Here is a 23,179-nt window from a genome sequence, read left to right on the forward strand (position 1 = left end):
GAGCAGATGAACTTACAGCTTTCTTTGATTCCTCAATCACTGACAGCATGGCATTCTCCCTCTCATTCTTTAAGAAACCCTATAAGGAAAATAATAAAATATAAATTACTTGCAATAGACAGGTCATACCCATGCAATGATACACTCTTCTAAACAAATGCTGTAGCTCTAAACTAAAATTTTTAAAGTAGTTGTAAAAATATCATACACAGGGTTGGATTAAGGTATGATGGGGTCCTACCTATACCAAATTAGCTAAAATTTATCGATATTAAAAAATATTGAAAATTTTAAGGAAATTCAATTCCAGTAAAACTTGCTTTACAGAAAGAAAAAAAGTTTTTTTGAAATTTTTATTTTTTTCAAAAATAATTCCATTAAGCAGTTAAATATGCAGGTGTGATTGTGAGCCCAACTCAAAAATCCAGAAAATTTCTTGAGTAAAATAATTAATGGCGCATTAAAAAAAATTAATGTCTTTATAAAATTAAATCATTGATATTTTCAAAACATGAAATTCTAAATAAATTATATGCAGCATAATTTAAGTGAATAATTATGTATAAGTTTACTTTTATCTCTAATCAAATATTATTATTCTACCAGAAAAAAATATTTTCAAATGAAAGAGATGCCAAATATAAATTCTAGCTCTAATATTTTTAAATAAAATATACAAGAAATTTTATACATAAATGTGATCAATGATTTCTTGAAACTTCTAAACCTTAAATTTCCGGAAACTTCCGGATCGCGGCTAGCGAAATATCCAGATTTTTTCCACAGCACAATTATCTCTGAATGCGATTAAGTGGATATGTCAGTAAAAATATCCTGTATGAAATCATAAATGGTAAGTCAAAAAAAGAACTATCAAACACAGAAACTTTAAAAATTGGAAGAATAAATCAAAATTTTCCTTTTTATTAATTTCCAAAATATTCAACAAAAAATAAGCACCTTTAAAGCACTCAAATAATATTTTTAAGCACTTTAAAAAAATATCATAATTAGGCAGGGTGGAAAAGTTTTTGACAATTGACGGTTTTATCTGGTTTCAACCATGTCCAAAAAAAAAAAACTTTTGGAATTGTGAAAATTTTTGAATCATGTAAATCGAATGACGTTTTCATACGCCACGGACTTACGATGCGGCGAAATAGATTGGGGTTGAATTAATTGTGAAAACGTTGAATAGAACAATGTTTACAGTGCCTTTCTGCATAATTCGTAGCAAAAATCAACATGGTAAAGGAAAAATCTCAATTTGGAAAAAGGAAAATTAAGCACCTTTTAAAAGCACCCAATGAAAAAAGCACCTTTGAGGGCTTTTAAAAAACAAAAATAAGCATCTTTAAGCACTTTTTAAAAAATCTACGCACCCTGTAATATTTTTGCAAAACAAACACCACAAAAAATTTTGAGTCTCTTGAAAGTGGTAACAAGGTAACATTCGAATATGTCCATCCCTCAGAAGAGGTTCAGGAAAATTCAGAAAGGGAAATTTCTTAGTTCAATTAAAAAAAATATGGCTGTAAAATTTTTTATTTTATAAAAAAAATAATAATAAAAGTGGGATCTTAAATTTAGTTTCATAAACTATTACTATTTCAGTATGTTTTGGTTTTTCTTATTTTTACATATATGATTTTTTTATACATATAAATTACGTGAAATCTAATTTATCTTTCTGCTTTGTTAAAAAAAATATTATCAAAACCTTTTAAAATATAAACTAAACTTTCATTTAAAAAAACTCTGTTAAGGGGAAATATTAGGCTTTGAGAATTTTCTGCACTCCTGGATGGTCACAGATAAGTAGTTTAAGAAAAGCTTTCTACATTCGGAATTTTACATTCAAATCACATAATACATTTTTAATGATTTGAAAGGAAGATTGTAAAACATTGTGCATGAAAACATCTAAAATTTTAGAAAGTTACAAAATCAATTTTACCTTCAAATTTTTTAGATATCTTGTGGGTCTCTAAAAAAATTTGTGGGCTTGGGGTTACAGTTCTAGTAACTCTCCTCTAAATCCATCCATGATAATTACTACCTCAATTTTTAACTTCAAAATTTGTAGTTAGAAAATATGTACAACTTTTTAAACCCTTTTAATGTAAAAGTGCATTGAAATTATGCATTCAAAATTATGTATATAATAAAATAAAGTAAATTTTTGGGGCTCAAAAACCTTGAGATCAAATTCTAAAATTCACAGATAAGAAATTTAACATAAATATAAATGTTGACCAGAAATTGCGCACTACAATGTCCAAGTTTGTATTATTTTTAATACTATTTTCAAAACAAAACTTAAATTTTCTTTTAAAAATGAAATCCGAAGTCATGTTTATATTATTACCATTAATTTATCCACATTGTTTTTTCATCACTTGATTTATTTGGTTAAAATTTTGTCAAAATGAATTATTTTTTTCACATTGTCATTGTTTTCTATTTATATAATAACTTTTTTGTAAAAACTGAATCAAATGTTTGTGCACAATTTTTACACAAACCAGATTATCACTCAGAATGCATAATGATTAAAGCAATATTTTCAAAGAAAGCAAAGAATTATTGTGAAGCCGCAAAGCTTCTGAACATAGTAGCTAGTTTTCTACAACAACAAAAAAAATTACAAAAAAAAAAAAAAAAAAAAAAAAAAAAAAAAAAAAAAAAAANAAAAAAAAAGTAAAATAGCTTTTTAAATTTCCTAAAATTAATCGAAATATTCAATTCTCTTCAAATATATATAACTTAAGTATGCATGTATGACATACTTAATTTTAATTGAAATTAGAAAATTACTGATATTTTATTGAATACTCGAAAATTACTCTAAAATTGTGCACTTATAGAAGCTTTGTAACAAAATTTTTTTTATCTCAATTTAAACCCTGAGCCGCGTTCTCAACTGAAAATATAATATGTGCTATTTTCATCAAGTGGAATTATTCATAGCAGAAAAAACAACAACAAAAATAATTTTTCATTTGGTTAGATTTGAAATTTTTAACACATTTTTCTTTCTTGAACATAAAAACTATAAATTTAGAGCCTTCATTTACTTTATATGTTTATTTTTTATGTTTACTATATGTTTATTATTATATCTTTTTTCATAATGTGCATACATAGCATTGTTAAATAATAGTGTTGTGCATCAGCAGAGTGGCAACCAAACAAGTTTATTGTAAAACAATAGTTTTATGTGTTTGTGTGTCAGCAGAGTGGCAACAAAACAAGTTAAGCATTGTAAAACAATAGTTTTATGTGTTTGTGTGTCAGCAGAGTGGCAACAAAACAAGTTTAGCATTGTAAAACAATAGTTTTTGGGTCAGCAGAGTGGCAACAAAACAAGTTTAGCATTGTAAAACAATAGTTTTATGTGTCAGCAGAGTGGCAACAAAAAAATTTAGCATTGTAAAACAATAGTTTTATGTGTCAGCAGAGTGGCAACAAAACAAATTTAGCATTGTAAAACAACAGTTTTATGTGTATGTGTGTCAGCAGAGTGGCAACAAAACAAGTTTAGCATTATAAAACAATAATTTTATGTGTTTATATTGTTATATTTTTGTGAAACTTGCAGAGTGGTAATAAAACATGTTTAGAGTTGCAAAATAATAATTTTGTGGCCTTATATTGCTATATTTTCATGAAACTTGCAGCAGGATGGTAACTAAATTGTTGTCTGAGGTTTAACATTTTATATACATCTTATACTTTTTTACTTATAAATATATGTTTTGTGCTGTTAAAAAAGGACCGTAATGCAAGAGAAATTTGAATTTCATAGGGTTGCAATATTTATTCCTATTCGGGCATTTGAAGAAAGTAGCAACAATAAAAAAGCATCAAAAGTGATTGACAAGAAAAAAATGCACCAAAAGTGGTTGGCAAGAAGAAAAAAAAACACCAAACACCTGCAGAAGGCCTATAACAAATCAGTACCACACTTACATTTAATACACATCAGAATTAATTTAAGCAAATGAACCCTTTGAAATCTTAAAAATTCTATAAGAAAGAATGCTGATAAAAAATAAAACCACAATCACTATTAACCTGTATAAGTTTGTCAAATATGACAATTAGTAATAACAATAAACAATATCAAATACAAATTTAAATATTTAAATTTAAAGCATTATTTCTCAGATTAACATGAAACAGATTAAACAATTTGTTAACAGAATTCAAATAAAATCTTTTTACACTTTCCCTATGCTGAAATATACAATTTTGAATAGCTAAATACATCAAATTTCATTTCAGAATGTTTTGATTCAATTCATGTTTTAATTCAATTCATGTTTAATTCAATTCATGTTTAATTCAATTCATGTTTGTTCATGAATGTTTTAATTAATTCAATTCAACAAAATTCTGGTACTTAAAAACATAAATACACTTTCAGCAATTAATACTAAGACGTACAAAGTTGATTGAGGATCAAATAATATAACTCTTGCAATGTTTTATTGCAATATTTGTGTGTGTGCATGTATGTATATAATAAAAAAATACATTAAGTCCTTTCACCAACGTACAAAAGAAAAATTAAAGAGAAGGAAAAAATAAGAAATATAATTTTAAAAATTTAATAATGGGTCCATACCTGAATATCAGTCTCACGAATAGGTTCAATGGGTTCAAATGTTCTTGCAGCAGTCAGTGACTCCAATTTCTGGCTAATTTTTGGCAAATCATATCCTTTACTGCCAAGCAAAATGGATCTGAAAAAATAAGGAAAATGTTTGATTGAAAGTCCCTTTCACATTAAAATGCTTTTATAGCAGCTTGTGCAAAATATATTGCAACCATCACCTAGACCAGGGATGGGCAAACTTTTTTGGTCTGAAGCTGTCTGTGCTAACTATTTCCATCAATTTATGTTTTGTAGAACAAAAATAGAGAAAGTGAAAAGGTTAACAGTACTTTGCTAAGAAAAGAAAGAACGAAAAAAACTTTAAAAACAAAGTAGACAAGAAAATGGATGTATAATGTATATTATTTATATTCGCCACAGATCGGCAAGTTAAAACTCTGTCCGCGGACCGGATAAAACCTTCCGGCAGGCCACAGTTGCCCACGGACTGTAGTTTGCCCATCCCTGACCTAGACCACCACCTCAGTTTGTCTGATAACATTTTAACAGGATTTTAGAACAATGGGTACAAACTTGTCTAAGAAATAAAAGCAGTTGAAGCATATTGCTAGCAATGTTGCCACCATTGTGACATTGGTAACAAATTAGTGGAGACTTAATCTCCCTGGCAACCCAAGGACACCTAGGGGGTAACACTCTAAAAAAAATTCAAGACTAAACTTATTTTTTGACCAATTAACATGGTTTATTGTTACTTATCAAAATTTTTTAGAAATTCATAGCTCACTTTCCATGAGAAGGGGACATACATTATATAAAACTTGATTATTTTTTCTAAAAAAACATTTTTTTTCTTCTTTTTATTAGTCTATTTTTTGCGACAGACAAAAAAAAAAATATAACAACTAACCCAGTGTTTTCATCATAGAAAAAAAATGGGTGAGAATTTCTCACCCTTTCTCAAAAACAGGGTGAGATTTCAAAAAGTTAAGTGAGATTTCTAAAAAAACAAAAACTCTTGAAAAAAAAAATCATTTCTTTAATTATAATACATTGTTAACGTCTTCTATTTTTTAAAGCATTGAATTTTTTTGGTGCATCATCATAGAAGATTTTGCTTTTACAAGGTATTTGTCCATCTTACATAAGTGCATAAAAATTTTGAACGTCTTACATGAAGAAACTTTACCTACGGTAAACGCGTGGTTGCAGAGAAATGTATTCTGAAAGGGGTTCCATGGTTGTGTTCTGTTGTTCGAAGAGGTTCTGAACAATACTGGTAAATAGGGAAGCTAGATAATGGGGCAGATGTTGAAAATAATGAAAGATCCAGGAAGAAAAGATAAACAGATTTTATTCTAAATGGCGTAATTCGAAGTTTTTACCAAAATGCGAGAAATTCGTGAATTTTGAAATTGATTTATAGAATGCGCGAATTTCTCGCTGTAATCATTTTTTAATGCGAGAAAAGTAAAAAATATGCGAGATTCTCGCGTTCTCGCGCTGTAGTGAAAACACTGTAACCTCATATATCCTTTTACACAAATCCCTGATATACACCACTAAATTTTTCTTGGAGCATATCTTTACTCATTTTTCATGTCTTATCATTAATTTCTTGTCCTAGATCTATACATTTTCCTTTTTTAAAAAATAATCTTAATTAAGCTTTGTCCAGCATCTCAAAATTTTTGGGGGAAAAATACAAACTCAAGAAAATTCAGATTTAACAAAAAAAACTTCAAGCAGATGCTGAAATTTCATTCTTCAGGATTAACAATACTGGTATAAACTATAATAAGAAATTCAAATGTTTTCATTTTACATATAGATAAACATTGGTGGCAAGCAACCTGATTTAAAATTAACGAAAAACCTGTGAGTTACTGGTGGAAACACTAGTAAATAAAAAAAAAAGTGAGTGTGAAATTTGTGAAAATAAAAAAAAATTCTTATAAACCAATGCATATTTTTAAGTAATCATATGAGCAAACACACTGTTTCAAAAAATATTTACAAAATCTCATAAAAAATAACAGAGTGATTCTTTAGCAATAGAATTACAGTTCAGAGCAAATTTGAAACATGCCTTTAGAAATGCATTGAGTTAACAAGTTTTATTTTTCAAATATATATTGAGTACAGCCAGAAAAAAAATTTTTGAATTTGTTTAAATTTTTAAATAAACTATCTATAAAAAAAAAAGTCTTGAATGCTTAGTAACAGAATGACAGGAAATGAATTAAGGCAAAAGTGCTCTTTGGTTGAATATTGTAGAGTACTTTCATTCTGAATTTTATAAATAGGTCCACTAGATACAACCATTATTAAAAAATATTCATTATTTATTAATTTTAATTACAATTAAAGTAGCAGTATTAGAATCACTTTAGTGGTAGCAGAATTAAATCTACTGAACATGAAGAACCAAACTTTAATTCCTGAAATTTATTTTACAAGTATTTAACTTTATATTGTAATTTTTAGCAAATCATCCAGACCATCTTTAACATCTCCTGTGATCCACTTGCCGTTCAGATAATGCTATCAAAACATCTTTCTTTTTAACATAATCAAAGTCATCAAGAAATGGCCAGATAATATGCATTGTATTATTTTTCATAAAACATAAAATTATTTTCCTTTTAATAAAAAAATATTATTACATTCCATTGAATTGGACAAATCAAACAACTATAAATAAAGGTGAAAAGTTTTATAAAAAAATTTAAAATTTCTTTTCTCTCCATTCTGATAAAAAAAAAATTACTAAGTTAAAAACAACAATGTCAATGGTAAGACTTGACATAGTTTGTCTAAGCTAAGAACTCCTCCTGCCACAAAGTCTGAGGCCATCTGGTGCTATGGAAACAAGAATGACGCATTTTAGGGAGGGTAGCTTCACTCTTGGACTAACACAATAGACCTCTTCGAGATTCCTTTTCTCTCGCTGTCCCGGGCCGAAACCACTCCAATCAGTTACCCCGCACCCCTACTGGAAATAGTCATACCTCGTTACCATAGTCACCGCCACAGGTTCAGGCGAACCTTTGGAGGAGTTCTTATTTTATAAAAACTATACTTTATACTCAGTAAAAATTAAATGTTTTAAACCCAAATGATCATCTTCACAGAATTTAATCCAATTTATAATTATTCACTCGCAAATGTGATGTTTAGCTATATTTAATATGACAACAGAATACCCTTTATTATTTAATTAAATATAGTAGATCTTTCCATTTGAACTAAATTAGAAACAATAATAATTACAGTAGCTATAATTCATTAAATAAATTTACAGAAATGTCTTTTTTTTTTTAACTTACGCTTTTATGTCACACGAATCTTTGCTTACAGCTTGTGTTGTTCGTGACCAAAGTTGCTGACCAGCGTCAACAATCTGACGTAAATTTCTCTCTACTCTAGGTAGTTCTCCTTCGCCATCAATATCAGCTGTTAACTGTTCAGCTTGTTGAAGCAATTCTGTGAAGCCAGACATGTCACTGTCCATTTTGAGTACTATAAGCATCAAATGTTACTAATAAGATACATAATAAAAAGTGATTTTATAAATAAATATTTTTACTGAATCGTTAAAATAATTAATGTTGTCTAATATCAGACATTGTTGATGAGAATATCCTCGTAGCAAAATTGCAGCGACACTGTCTCAGAACAGTACTTTTGTTATTTTAAATTCACGGAGAAAGATTTTTCTTTTGAAAAGTAAAAAATTTTGCTTTTCTTCTCTACAGAAATTTACAAGTTAATCTGCGTAAAATTTACTTAAAATTACCTAATAAACATTAAATTTAAGTAATATTTGAATCATGCATTTAGATCAACACCATTGAATACGCTCAATTTACGCTGATAGTATCGTAAATCGAAGTAATGTTTCAATTGTATATTCGGCAGTTACTGATATTGATTTTCACGTGGTTTTTAAATATCCAGACATATTTCAAACAATATGGAAAATTGGAATCGTGCATTTGAGTATTTACTTTTTTAAGGCAATAATTCCAACGAATTTTTGACAGTTACTGCTATTAATTTCTCCATAGTTTTTAAATCTGATATTTTTTATTACTTATTAAAACAACCTTATCTCGAAACGAAACACATTTGAGGAGTCCGATTCACGTGATTTCGTTGTCTATCTTTTTTTTCTGCAATTACTACTACGGATTTTTAATTTTGTTTCTTATTGTGATAATTATTTACAAAATGCTAAGAAGGAAATAATTTGTGTGTCTGCCCCCTCTCCCAACAAGATGCGAGAATATCACCCATATTAAAATAAAAAATTATTACATATTCAATTAAAAAATATTATAGTTTCATTGTAAACACAGCGTTTTTGTTATTTTAAATTAGTAACATATATGCTTGCTATTATTAAAAATATCTTGCAGAAAGATATTAGTGCTAGAGAGTCTTGTCGCAGATAGCTCGAAAAAATTCTGCCACAGGAAAGGATATTTGACGATAGAAAAGGGAATAGGTATAGGTACTGATGTTTCATATAGGTACCAGTTTCTATAATTGTAACTGTCCGCTTTAATATAAATTTTTAAAAAACAATCCACCAAAATTTGGAAATTAGGCTTCAATACCAATGCGGACATTTTTCCCAACGTTCCATGGCAATTTAAATTTGTGTGATGAAATGGTGATAAAAATATTTTTTACGCCTAACAAATATTGCTAAAGTAACAGCAGTGCATGAAGAAAAAATTCTTACTTTGCAGGAACCCTATCCAAAATACAAGGTTTTTCATTGCAATATTGTTAGATAGCTTTAATTTGCAATTAATTATTATGAACTATTATGTCATGTTTCTGTATGGAAGTTCAAGCCAAAAATTATGAGCAGTAAAATTTACTGTGTTTTAGTCTTTTACAATTGAAACTAGTATTATTCATATATTACTTTTTTTAATAGTGCTTTTTATGAACTAATGTGCTAAAAAAATTAATGTAAATATTTAATTAGTTAATATTTATCCTTTAATATTGCTTCTGGTGTCTTTCTTACGGGTATCCTTGCTCCTGGGTTCTTTAGTCCATAGTCCATTGTTTTAGGTTCATTGTCTATATTTTTTTTATTAAATTTTAATCCAGATCACTCTTAAAAACAGATCACGACTTGATAAAATATGTAAGTTGTCTTTTGGAAAAATTAAAACCCTCCGGATGATTTTTTTTAATGATAAATACTGAAAAGTGCTCCATCTAACACCGGTTCCCACTTCAAATGAAACAAATATACCATTAAAGAACCAGACTACTATATGCACTTAACGAAATTAAATTAAACATATACAAAGAATGTGTGTGAAATATTGTGTATTCAAAGAATATACAAAATAATATATAAACTTGATACAACAGGACTGTAAAAGTAGCTTCAAATAATAAAACTCCTTTATAAAGAATAAATAGTTAGAAATATAAGGAATCAGTCTAAAAGCTTTATGTATTTAAAAGCAAAAAAAAAAACAATACGGACATTCTATGTCATGCAATTTAAAAAGAATAAAATAATTACATTTCACACAAATTACGAAGTTTTGAATGAAATGTTTTTAATGTTTTGAAAATTTTTGCGGTGCGGTAATAACAATTGAAGTTACAGTGAAATAATAATTGATGATTTTTTGATTAGCTAGTAGTTAGGCCTCTATATTAATACTTTTAAAATGATGAACCTTATGCCACATTGTAATTAAATAAATTACACAAAAACCTGATTTTTCGATTTTGTAACTTCGTTTTTACTATGATCACTGAAAATTCAAAGAAATATTTTGTTAAATCCATATGCAAATGAGTCATTCATTCATCACGGTCATGGAATCTATCGATTTATTAATGTTCTTAACCGTGTCTGTCGCTGCGCTTAATGATTCATTTTCAACTGTCTGGTCGCTATCGTTAAGTTACTGAACTTATATATTTGGGTGGGGCTTAAAATTATTGCCTTAAACTTCAATAAATTTTTCTGAAAGATGGAAGAAACAAAGACAGCTTCTACTGAAAAAGTCGGTGATGGAAACACTGACACCGAAACCAAGCCAAAGACTGAAAATGAAGTTCAAGATGCTGTTGAAGCCAAGGAAGAACAGCCTCCTGCTAAAGAGATGAAAGCTGTTGTTCTTACCAGTTTTGGTGGGTTAAAAGCAGTTAAAATTCAAAATAAACCCGAGCCCACTGCTGCTGAAGGTGAAGTCTTAATTCGTGTCAAAGCATGGTGAGTAATTTTAATGATTCAAATCTTCTCAACTCTTAGCTGTCAAAGTGAACAACGGTCTGAAAATAATTATTTTCTTTGAACTGTGTGTAATATTACCACTGATATGGTAAAATTTAAAATCTTATCCCGAAGTGTGCTTTTGCCAGCTCATTTGAGGCAAATTGCTTTAAGACTTTTTCTGTAAAACTTAACTGCTAGCTTGTAATTGTTAAAATGGCTTCAGAAGTACAAATTTAGCTGTGGTAACCATATGTTTTTAGAAAAGAATGTTAATGGAACTTTTTTCTTCATTGCTGGTTAGTATTGCTGAACATATTTTCAATACTGGAACTTTAGTTTCAAGCTTATCTCTTAAAATTGCTTTATTTCATCAGGTATTTTTCTGATATAAGCACTTACAATATATGTGTGTTACTATGTACTTATTTAATAAAATATTATAGTGATTTTATCACTTTTAATTATGCCACACCTAGATAGTTTAACAGTTAATGCAAATTTCAAAAATTAATGTTAGATATTTAAGTAATGCAAGTAATAGTTTATTAATGAATTTATTATATTAGTATGAAAGGTATGTTAAGTGAGTTTAATAATGCTATAAAGATTGCTGGCTTTTCCTGCACTGTCACCCCCAACCTTTCCCAAACCAGGGCTCCCAATGTAGCAGTATAAATAGTACTTTGTTAATTGTAACATTTTTAGAATTTAAGTGACTTAAACTAGGATGCTGGCTATATATTAATCATTCTTCAAATTACATTAATTGTGGGATTTGTCGTTTTAATTACTATTCAAACTTTCTGAAACATTGTTTTCTTGGACATATTTTTCAATATAGCCTAAAAGAATTAAGGGACATTTTCGAATAGCAATATGCCATACCATATATAATTACAATGTGCCAAATTTATTTTAAACAGGAAAAAAATTTAGATGTTTGCTTGGGGGTGGCTACTGGCCAAGAATTATACCATTAGATTTGGTCTTTTTCTTATTAGTTATCTTCCTTGGCTACTGCTTGGGAGTTGCAAGGAATTGGCAATTATTTTGCCATGGATCAGGATACAGAAATCTCTGTGTGCCTGTTGTAGTTCAAGCTACATCAAGGCATTGTTTATTTTGTTTTAATGGCTGGGAAAAAGAATTTTCTTAATAGATCAGTTATGAAAATTTAGATAGACACAGGGCTGAAATTTTATTCACCTGTGGAGGTCTAAATTTTTATTAAAATAGTGACTGTCATTACTAGAAAAATTTTAAGTGGTTTCCAAAATGTCTGTCTGTGAACTGATCCATTATCTTCACGTAAAATTAATAAATATCTTGAAAATTTTTGTTATTGTCTGATTATGATTTGTATGTAAATTAGTAAACATGTAAATGCTTTTTCACTAGCTTGATTTTTTTTGTTTGTTGCAACTATTTATGCAGAAAAAAGCTAACCTTAATAAACTCTAAATGTAATACTGATCATTACCAAAAATAGTTTGTAATCGTTAGCATTTTGGAATAATGTGTAGTGTTTCAAAGATATAATTTTATAATCTTTTTAGTGGTTTGAATTTCTTGGATGTTATGTTGAGGCAAGGAGCTGTCGACAATCCTCCAAAACTACCAGTTATTATGGGTTATGAATGTGCTGGTGAGGTTGAAAATATCGGGGAAGGTGTTACAGATTTTCAAGTAAGTATTGCAATCTTGGTATTATATGTATGTAAAAAAAAAAACTTATGTGTTGATCTAGGTATAAAATTGGGGCTGTTTCTGCACCCCTTCTCAAAATTCTTATTTGTAAAGAAATTTCTTTCACAAGATTCAAAAAATTAATATTAAATAAATCACTATTTGGCATGTTTTGAAATGTTTATCCTGTAGTCTACTAATTATTTGACAATATGATTAAGCTGGAAATAAAATTTAAATACTATTTTTAAGGCATTGTAAAAAACTAGTTTTTATCTTTTATCAAATAACTACATATATTTTGAAATGTTGATATTAAGTATTTTAGTGATGACTAATATTAAATGTTTTTTATAGACAAATTAGGTCTAAAAAACCTGTTTTGAGCCCCTAGCAAATTCCTTACTGTTTACAGCTCAAAATTAGTATTTATTTTTAATAAATAACGCGTAACATTATAAATGCTTTTAAAATTATGAGTTTTTTTAAAAAAATTCTAAATCTTTCATGTCTTTAATATTTTGAATTTTATGTAATTTCATAGATTTAAAATTCCATATTCAGAGCTGATTGTGCTCCTGGGAAAATCCGGATTTCTGGATTTTTCGCTAACAGTGATCCGGACGTTTCTGGAGATCGAAGGTCCAGACAATTAAAAAAAATCATTGATCACAGAAGTTTCCGGAAATCAAATTTTCAAAGGTGGAACTTGAAAATAGTTTATTTTATATGTTTGTAAGGGAGAGCCAGACAAATACTTTATAAGCTTATATTCATGATTAATATTCATTTTTTTTTTTATCAGTATATAGTTGTTATAATCATAAACTCAAGAAAGACATATTTGTTCATTTTAATTACTTCTCTAGGTCATAGGTATGTGTAAATGGTATACATATGTGTAAAATTTTAAATATATTTTAAATAAACTAAGAAATATTGAGAAAAAAGAAAAATAATTCTAAAATTTTTTCAATTTAAACTGCTTTTTTTGTTTTTTGTTAAACTTGAGAAATTTTCCGGAATTTTGACTTGGGCTCACAATCGCCCCTGCATATTAAGTGTACTAGAAATGTAAGTAAGCAATAAGTATTGTCCATACAGTATTAAACTAATGTAAATTTGTAAGTATTAAAGTGCTAAAATTTTCAGAAGAAAAAATATGATTAATTGTAAAGTTGATAAATATGTGAGCCTGAGTTGGTTTTCTGGAGCATTTAGTAAACTTTGAAATATATTAGTGTTCTCCCTAATCGTTTTTAGAAAGGCTGCCTGTCTCGACTGCCACTTCATCTCTATAAATGTAGCCTCCATTCCTTATTGTAAAAATAGGCAGTCATCCCTTAATACTACCTTTTTTTCCCCCTTTCAAGAATAAGTTTTCTTTTCATTATTTTTAGTCCACTTCTGTTTTACTTAGTTATTGATAATTGTTAAACTTAGTTTTGATTTTATTCCTTCATTATAGTAGGATTTTTCTTTTGTCTAGTTACATAGATATTAACATTATATTTGGCCTTAGAGACATTAAAAAAAATTTAGGAAAAAAGGTGTATTGAGTATCTTTAAATTTTACCAATTTTAAATACCTTTTATTTTTGAAAAAGCACCTTTTTAAATGTAGATTCTCATAATTGCTTAGAATATGAAAAGTTTTAATTTATTTTTCTAAAGCACCTTGCCTTTTTTTCTTTTTTTTTTTTTCTTAAGAACTGATATATCAAGACCAAATTTTGTTGATAGTATTCCTAGATTTAAAATGTTTAGTTTCAGATCAAAAAGTTTAAGTAATTGTTAAGTTTATTGCTTGTTGTATGTAAATATTTTATGATTGTTAATTTTTTAGATTGGTGACAGAGTTGCTGCCATGACAGATTGTAAAGCCTGGGCTGAGCTTGTGGCAGTCAATACAAAATATGTGTACAAACTTCCTCAAGATATGAATTTTCAAGATGCTGCAGCTATATTGATGAATTATGTTGTGGCTTATGGTCTTTTATTTGACACAGCTTGTGTTAGAGCAAATCAGACTATTCTGATACATTCAGCTGGTGGTGGAGTTGTAAGTATAAACAGTGAAATTCATACAGCTTCTCTACTTTTCAGTTTAATTTTTATTTCAAATTTGATCTTGCACTTTTCCTAATACTGAAAATTTCCTTGGAACACTTTTTAAAGTATATAATATACACTAAAATAAAATTTAAGGTTTCAAAAGATAGAGGTTTGCTGTTAGTATGAGTTTTTTTTTTGTGTGGAATTAAAAATTAGTATCATTTAAAATGAAATTACCATTAAGGTTTTGCTACACCATCCATGCTATAATTTTAATAATTTCTTAAGGTTTAAAAAAAATTAATATATAAAAGAAATTTCTTAAGGTTTAATGCCAGAGGTCTGTCTAGGTATTTCTGAGAGGTACCTATTATGTGAAAATTCAGACATAATTTGTGAAAACTTGAATATTATATTTAAAAATCAACACAAGTATCGATTTATCATTTCTTCAAGAGATACAAATATAAAATTTTAAGAAAAAATATTTTGTGAAACTACAGTTTTTTCTAAAGTTGAATTTGTGAAGGTCGCGCTAAACGGTAGTAAATTTGGCCTGAACAGACCCCTGAATGCGTACACAATTTATACTTTTAATCTCCTTAATTTTTAAATTACTAATTTTNTTTTTTTTTTTTTTTTTTTTTTTTTTTTTTTTTTTTTTTTTGCTTGGTTATAACATTGAAGTCCGATTTTGCAGTCTTATTTTATGCTTTTATATGTATAAAAATAATTTTATATTTTTCATAGATTTATTTTTAAAATTCTATGTAGCATACTTTAAGTTGTCTACTGAAAATAAGTCAATGGTCTTATGTAAAGTCCCAGTGTTTTCATCATAGATAAAAAAAAAATGGGTGAAAATTTCTCAACCTTTCTCAAAAACAGGGTGAGATTTCTAAAAACTAAAAAAACACAAATAGACTTGGAAAGAAAATCCTTTCTTTTATTTTAATACATTTTTAACGTCTTCTATTTTTTAAAGCATTGAATATTCTTGCTGCATCATAGAAGATTTTGCCTTTACTAGGTATTTGGCCATCTTACATTAGTGCATAAAAAATTTGAACGTCTTACATGAAAAAACCTTACCTACGTGGTTGCAGAGAAATGTGTTCTGAAAGGGGTTCCGTGGTTCGGTTGTGTTCTGTTGTTTGAAATGGTTCTGAACAATACTGGTGAATAGGGAAACTAGATAATGGTGCAAATGTTGAAAATAATGAAAGATCCAGGAAGAAAAGTGAAACTGATTTTATTCTAAATAGCGTAATTCGAAGCTTCCAAAATGCTAGAAATTAGCGAATTTTGAAATTGATTTATAGAATGCGCAAATTTCTCGCAGTAATAATTTTTTAATGCGAGAAAAGAGAAGAAAAAATATGTGAGATTCTCGCGCTGTAGTGAAAACACTGAGTCCATTTTATAGGTCAATATTTCTATTTTAAGAAGCTGATTTGGGTTGTCACTTTCTTTTTAATAAGAGATGGAGTAATTTAAAATGTATCCTTGATTACTAACTCAAGCAATTTGTGAGGTGAATTAATAAAGGCATTCTTTTTACTTATTTCTTATCTTTACATTTGTATTTTTAGGGTTTAGCTGTAGCTCAACTTCTGAAAACCGTTCAAAATGTTACACTGATTGGCACTGCCTCAAAGCACAAAATTGAGTCTATTAAGGATCACTTCACTCATCTAATTGAACATGGCTCTGATTATGTTCAAGAAGTAAAAAAGTAAGTTTATAACTTTTTTTTTATTAAAACAAAAGGTCCTGACGAGATGTGTTACACTCAATTTCCAGTGATCTGTCCATGCTTTATACTAAATATTAAATCTTGCCTTTTAGCCAAAGTACTGTTTTTGTTAATGTGAAATTTTTTTATTCCAAAAATAAATTTAAGAATTATTTGGTATAAAGACTTCCTGTAAATAAGAGAAATTATTACTACTGTAAGGCTAGGCGTGAGTCATTTTTGTCACTATATTAAACAGTAACTTTTATTCAGTGTTTTTGAGGCTTAATCACTTATCTCACTTTTCTAGTAAAAAAAAAGATTCATCCAAATGGGTGGGGCATGTAAGAGGATTGAATATGTGAAGAAAAATAGACAGTTTCCACTTTCAAATGAATTCCTCTTGATATGCAAGTCATTCACTGTATCGGGGAATGATTTTTATTCATGCTCTATCTTTATTTTCTTATATGCCGTGGAGCTGCAGAACATGAAAATTTGTGTATTTCTCCTTGAATTGAATTTCCTTTTTGTAGATTTCATATGTACCTTAAATATGCTTAATAGAGCTTAATTTTGCATCAAAAGATTAAAAAGATGTTATGTCATGCAAATTTAAGTGCTGTCTTTTTGGCACGTAATTTCACACTGTTGAATGTTTGTTATTATATTTGATTTCGTTAGTTATTAAGAATTATTTTCAGTCCTTTCATGTGGTTTTTCAAATTGTGCTGTTTTTTGTAACAATGTTATGACACACTAATTTTAAATTGGAGAATTTCAAATTGTTTCACCGTATATTTACTTGGTTTTATAAACATTTCATCACTCACATAATTGACAAAGTTCTGAAACAACAAATAAATCTCATGGTTTTTAAATCTCCGTACTTTTAATAACAGCTATTTGTTAAAAATTAATTCGAAAATTGTTCTCGGATATATTTTTTTCTGGTGGCAGTTTAGTTTAGTTTAATTATTTTTGCATGTCTCTTAATTTTTATTAAATATTGTCCAGTTGTCACATAAAATATAACTGAAAGATTTTTCAAGTAAGCTTTTTACTCTCAAACTGTTTACTCGAGCTGTATGATCTAACACTAAGAAATAAGTGTTTTTAGCTTTCAATAAATGACATGCTTAGTTGTAACAATTAATGTAACTATTTTTTTTCTATTCATATCATTAGTCTAATTCAATTATCCAGAAACGTTTTTCGTTTTTGATGCTTGATTGTTGAAAATTATAATTGTTTTGAGGCATGGTTTGGAATTTGTGTTTCAGATTGGCTCCAGATGGTGTTGATATAGTTTTGGATTGTCTTTGTGGTGAAGATGCAAACAAAGGTTATGGTCTTCTGAAACCAATGGGTCGATACATTTTATATGGTAAGTTTGTCACCTTTATCAGAAGTATATTTCTTAGTGTTTCATAGAACTTAAAATTTGTTTTAATTTTTATAGGAAATTCTAACATAATCACAGGAGAGACCAAAAGCATATTTAGTGCAGCTAAATCTGTAAGTTGTGTATTAGTATTCTAGTTAATGTCTTAATATAATCTGGTTAAGATTTTGTGGCCTTTATACTAGCCCCTTGTCTAGAAAACTGCTGATCAATATGTCATGGTAGTCTAAGTTTAATTTTGATAGTCCTGGACCATCAGACCATCCTTAAGTTCAATGCTTTAAAAGGATTTTGAACTGCAGATCATCTGCAAAACAATCTACCCTCTCAAAATTAAGTTTCTGTGGAAAAAAATTATGCAATCCTGGATAACTTAAATCTGTATTTGTGAGTAGTCGTTCGACTTATACTTTGAATTTAAATTGAATATATTTTAAGATTTCCTTTATTTTTAAGGCGCAGCATGTCCTCTCTGGACCTTGCGCCATTAAAACTTATTTTTTTAAAAATTAGCATAACTAAGAAGTGTTATAATAAAATTATAAACTGGAAATATAGTAAAAATTAGCATTTTTGACAGATGTTAAGTTTGATCTCCACAAATAGTTTTGTTATAATTGCTTAAGAGTTTTGTCAGAGTGCATTTCTTAGACTGAATAAAAGAATTTAGGATAGTAATAATGACTGAGCATTAAACCGTTAGGTGACTATTACAGTAAATCTCAAAATAGCAGGTGTGCAGCAGTACTCCTTATTTTCCAATAATTTTGCTAGTTGCAAAGGAGTGAAGTAGATAGACATAATAGGAACATCTCTAATTTACAAATCTAGGGGGAAGGGGCTGTAGTCAATCTGATAAATCGTATGAGAAATTTCTTAATTTGTTTACATTTTTTCTAGTGGTGGCAAGTTAGTAAGCTAAAGCCCTTGAAGCTCTTTGATGAGAATCGATCAGTTTCCGGGTTTCATCTGAGGCATCTATTGTACAAGCAAAATGGCCATGATTATGTTAAAGGTGTGGTTGAAAGAATCTTCAAGCTTTACTTAGATGGACAAATAAAGCCTGTCATAGATTCAACTTACGCATTCGAAGATGTGAGTATTGTAGATCTTATTTATTAAACACTCGTAGACATCTTATTTGGCATTGTAAATTCAGACAATGCTTACCTTTATTTTTATCTGTTTGATATTGTAGCATTTCTTCACTTGAGACTTCTTTTAGTTATAGTTTTACATTTAACAAAGTGTGGAACTTTAGTTGGTAGTGGTAACTTAGCTTTTTAAAGTTTAAGTTTATCTTAGGGGAATTCCTAAAATTCAAGATGTTTATTGTTTACTATGTTTAATTCTCTTTTAGTACATTTCTTAGGCTAATGACAATCCGGTTTTTTTTTTTTTTTGCATACTGTCAGTGCTACTTTGCAATGTGTCTACACGGCTCATTGTAATAAGCCTAGCAAATTAAGTCAAAAGTTGACAAAGAGCTGGATTTTTCCCATTAGCCCACAACGTATATTATGCATAGATGATTGTGCTCTGGAAAAATCCAGATTATGTATAAAAATTCTTGTATATTTTATTTAAATATATTAGAACTAGTATTTGTACTTGGTATCTTTCATTTGTAAATATTTTTTCTGGTAGGATAATAAATGTGATTAGAGATAAAAGTAAACTTATACATAATTACTCATTAAATTATATTATATTAATTCATATAATTTAGAACTTAGTGTTTTGGAAATATCAATAATTTAAATTTATAAAGACATTAATTTTTTTAAATACGTCATTAATGATTTTATTAGAGAAATTTTTAGGATTTTTTAGTTTGGCTACAATCACCCCTGATTATGTGAGAATATAAAGCTTGACTACATAATGGGATTTTTGGTCTCTAGTTATGCTTAAAATTTGAGCATATGTCCAATTGCTCACAAATATTTAAAAGTTTGCTATTAGTCTAATGACAAAGTTGTACTCTATTGTTTATAGAAAATAGTTTTTGGTGTTAATATCTGCAAAATCTAACAACTCTTGTAATATTTGAATAATATGGTAACTAAAATATTTTCAGATACCTGAAGGTATGCAGAAACTTCATGAAAGGAATAACATTGGCAAGATTACAATTGATCCTTCAATGGAACCAAAGCCTAAACCAGTGGTTTGTTTTATTTAATTAGTTTTAATTTTTGTAGCATTTTTATGTTGCAGTTAGTTTTTCTGTTTGTTGCTGTAAATTATTTATTTAGTTTAAAATTTAATTTCTGATATGCAAATTTGCATCGTTACTAAGTAAATAAGTTCATGATGTAGGTTGTTTCTAAAATTTTACATTTGAGTTATAACCTGAATAAAATCTTCTTAGTACCCAATTCATTTATTTAATGATTGTGTACATAGGTAAGGTTTTAAGTTTCTAAGTAAAATATAACTGATTTTGTACAACCAGTTAATTATTCTTAAAACAAATATTTTTTAAATACGTTATACATGTGTAATTTTTAAACACTATAGTTCTGTTCAAAATTTCTCTTTTACTTTAATATTTAGTTTTATTTTAATATTTAATCTTCAATTGACCTCACTTTTGAATAATCTTATCTTCTGATTAGATTTCTCCTGTAAAGTTTGTGCTAATATATTGTAAACCATGTCCTCATAGATCTGATTTTAAAATCTTAACTCTTACAGTGCAACTTATTTGAAACAAAGAATGGTAGTGCTATTGTATGTTTAATTTATTTAACTTAAAGTGTTGCAAACATGCAATGTCCTGTGGCATAATTTAGAGTGTAAATGACACTGTCTGGAATTCTCACAATTGATAAGCTTAGCCAAAGTCACTTTTTTGGAATCTGGAAAATTCTTAATTTTTTAAATGAGGGTGCAACACTATATTGGTTAGATAGTCACCATTTTAAAACATCTACTCCAGCTCAGTAGATTTTCTCAAACTTAAGAAGTTTTAGTATAGAGATTCTAAGTTTTTTAATTATTTCTGATTAAATACAGGTGGAAAGCAAGAAAAGGAAAGATTCAATGAAAGCTGACAAAAAGGCTAGTGTAAAAGCTGAAAAGACTGAAGAAAACGATGCAGGTAAAAAACCTGAAGAAAAATCTGAAAAAACAGAAGAGAAGCCTGATAAACCAGAAGAAAAGGATAAGGATGCTCCTGCAGGTAATAATCATTTCTTGAATTTTTAGATCTCTTTCTAATTTTATACATTTGTAATGTAGTTATTTAATCTGTACTGATCCATTACAATAAATTAGCAATTTTAAATAGTCACCAAAAATATATATTGGTGGGAGATAACATGAACCTAAATCTGTATTTTTAAAAATGAAGGGTTTGTTTTGATCTTATTTTAGAATTAAAGGTAATAAATAGTTCATGTATAACTTCAGTTGCCTGAAGAAAAGAAAAAATAAATTTTAAGAAATTGCAAAAGTTTCCAAAGCTAATACTTGCCAATGCTGAACCCAGACAATAAGCAAAACTTGAGCAACTGGTTGCTCAAGATGTGTAAGAATGAACTTAAATGAGCCACTTTTAGCCAATGGGCCATAACTTGTGCATCTCTGCTTTTAGTTTCTAGATTTAATCATTAAGAGGACTCTACTGTGTTAGAAAATTTACATCTTGTTGTCCTTCATTACATTGCTAATTTAAAAGAAAGGAAAAGTAAGTTCATGCAAACCTAGAGTGTCAGCAAATTTTAATTGCTGAAATAATGCTTCAAAATATTAAAATGTAAATTATTATGGCAAAATATTATTTCTGTATGCTTGTCTGATATGTAATCCTGAATTATCCTCCTTATTTTCATTTTGATACTTTAAATTTTTTTCAGTATTTGAAACTTCATGGCTTACTTTAGGTTTGTCTAAACTCTTTCTGTACTCTAAATAAGTAATGAAGGAAAAATAGAATTTACTCTGAAAATTCTCTTCCACATTATGTCGTCCTCTTAATTTGTTTTATAAAGAATAGAACTTAGATTATCGGATTTTTGGCTGCCCCATGGAATTAATGGACTTATCCATTGTAAGCTAATGATCTCTGTTGAATTGTTTTCAATTCATTGTTTCCTTCATCTTTCATCAATAAACTCTGAAATAATGATGAGATATAAATGTAACAAAATCTTATATCTGTAATTAGTTATTTCTGCAATAATTATGAAGTCAGTTATTGAATATTATATAAGATTTTTGTTTTCAAATGACATATTTTTAAGATGTATATTTTTTATTTTTAGATGCTAGTTAATTTGGGAGTATAGAAACCTGATAAATGAACCTCTTCTCTTGCTTTAAAAAAAGCTTGCATGTGCTGTTTATGCTGAAATTGTGGTATTATTTTTTACTTGTGCTGTTTATGTGTTAAAACACTGCTCAATTCTACAGTTTTTTATACTGGCAGATTATTTTTTCTCAACTTTTTACATTTTTGTTTAAAATGATATACACTATATTTTAAAAATGAATTTGTACTCTTTGAAGTTTATAAGCTTTGTATTAATTTTTAAACCTTAGATTTGTGCATCGAATTGCTTGATATTTAAATGTGATAAATCTGATCTTTTTTAATTTGAGATTTTTGATAAGGAACTGAGTTGTATCTACTTAATTATCACAGCTATGGTTGTAAAGTTCATGGGTCAATGTCTCTTTTTTTAGGAATGTATGCATTTTCTTTTGTAATGACTTTTCAAAGTATTTTTCTTTTTTAGACTATTTGTATAAATTGCATTCCATGTTTGCTACATGATATTTGTAACTTTGTAAAGGAACTTTTGTAAAAAAATTTACTTGTAACAGCTTTGTTTATACACGATCAAGTTTTTTTTTTCTAGTTAGTAGTCATTTTTTAGTTTGTGATATTTTTAAGTTCCTTTTTTTTTTTTGTCTATTTCTCTGCACTCTTGCTCAACTGTCATACCATTATTTGTAGTTATTTTTCTACCTCGTGTTTTTTTTTTACCCTAGATGCAGGTTTCATTTTAACTACTCTTTTTACCATTTGCAGTAGACTTTTAGTTCATTTGTAAGATTCTTTCAGCAACTGCTTTCATTGTTACTCATGAATTTTCGTTTATAATCGTTGTGCCTTGTCATTATTTCTGATTGAGAACTGCTTTCTCACAATAAACAATATTCTAATTTAATTGTGTTTTTGTTTTGCTTACAAGTTGCATGAAATATCACAACTTATTAATGAAAGAAAAACCTGGGGATAAGTTTTCATTCACAAGATTTGACAAAATACAAATGGCTTATATTATTATAAGAGCATTTTAACATTGTTCAAGAGTGTTTTGGTGAATATAATAAAAGTTTATTTTCCACAATCCTTGAAAAGCTAACATCCAGGGATGAGATTTTTCATCTTTTTTTTTACTT

At 28.2% G+C, this 23,179-nt stretch overlaps 2 protein-coding genes across 3 annotated transcripts in view; one reads left to right on the top strand and one right to left on the bottom strand.

Moving 5' to 3' along the window:
- Nucleotides 1-10,319, bottom strand: part of LOC107449724 (nuclear pore complex protein Nup93) — a 38,087-nt gene extending 27,768 nt beyond the window's left edge. Inside the window, exons 1-4 of one of the 2 annotated variants that reach the window (XM_043039586.2) lie at nt 10,179-10,319; nt 7,951-8,143; nt 4,631-4,748; nt 17-79 (exon numbers count right to left, since the gene is read on the bottom strand). In XM_043039586.2, the coding sequence (XP_042895520.1) occupies nt 17-79; nt 4,631-4,748; nt 7,951-8,135 (366 nt within the window). In that variant the 5' untranslated portion in view covers nt 8,136-8,143; nt 10,179-10,319. Of the gene's footprint in view, nt 1-16; nt 80-4,630; nt 4,749-7,950; nt 8,144-10,009; nt 10,138-10,178 lie in introns of those variants that run through there. The other variant, XM_043039585.1, reaches the window with a different exon arrangement.
- Nucleotides 10,306-22,944, top strand: LOC107449732 (synaptic vesicle membrane protein VAT-1 homolog-like). The gene is made up of 10 exons (XM_016065359.4): nt 10,306-10,880; nt 12,440-12,569; nt 14,416-14,631; nt 16,217-16,359; nt 17,643-17,746; nt 17,822-17,877; nt 18,665-18,859; nt 19,845-19,934; nt 20,786-20,951; nt 22,036-22,944. Exons 1-10 carry the CDS (start codon nt 10,639-10,641, stop codon nt 22,044-22,046), a joined length of 1,353 nt encoding a protein of 450 aa, XP_015920845.1. The 5' UTR covers nt 10,306-10,638; the 3' UTR covers nt 22,047-22,944.
- The last annotated feature ends 235 nt before the right edge of the window (nt 22,945-23,179 follow it).

Source organism: Parasteatoda tepidariorum, chromosome 7, assembly GCF_043381705.1.
Source record: "Parasteatoda tepidariorum isolate YZ-2023 chromosome 7, CAS_Ptep_4.0, whole genome shotgun sequence".
NCBI classification, from domain to species: Eukaryota; Metazoa; Arthropoda; class Arachnida; order Araneae; family Theridiidae; genus Parasteatoda; species Parasteatoda tepidariorum.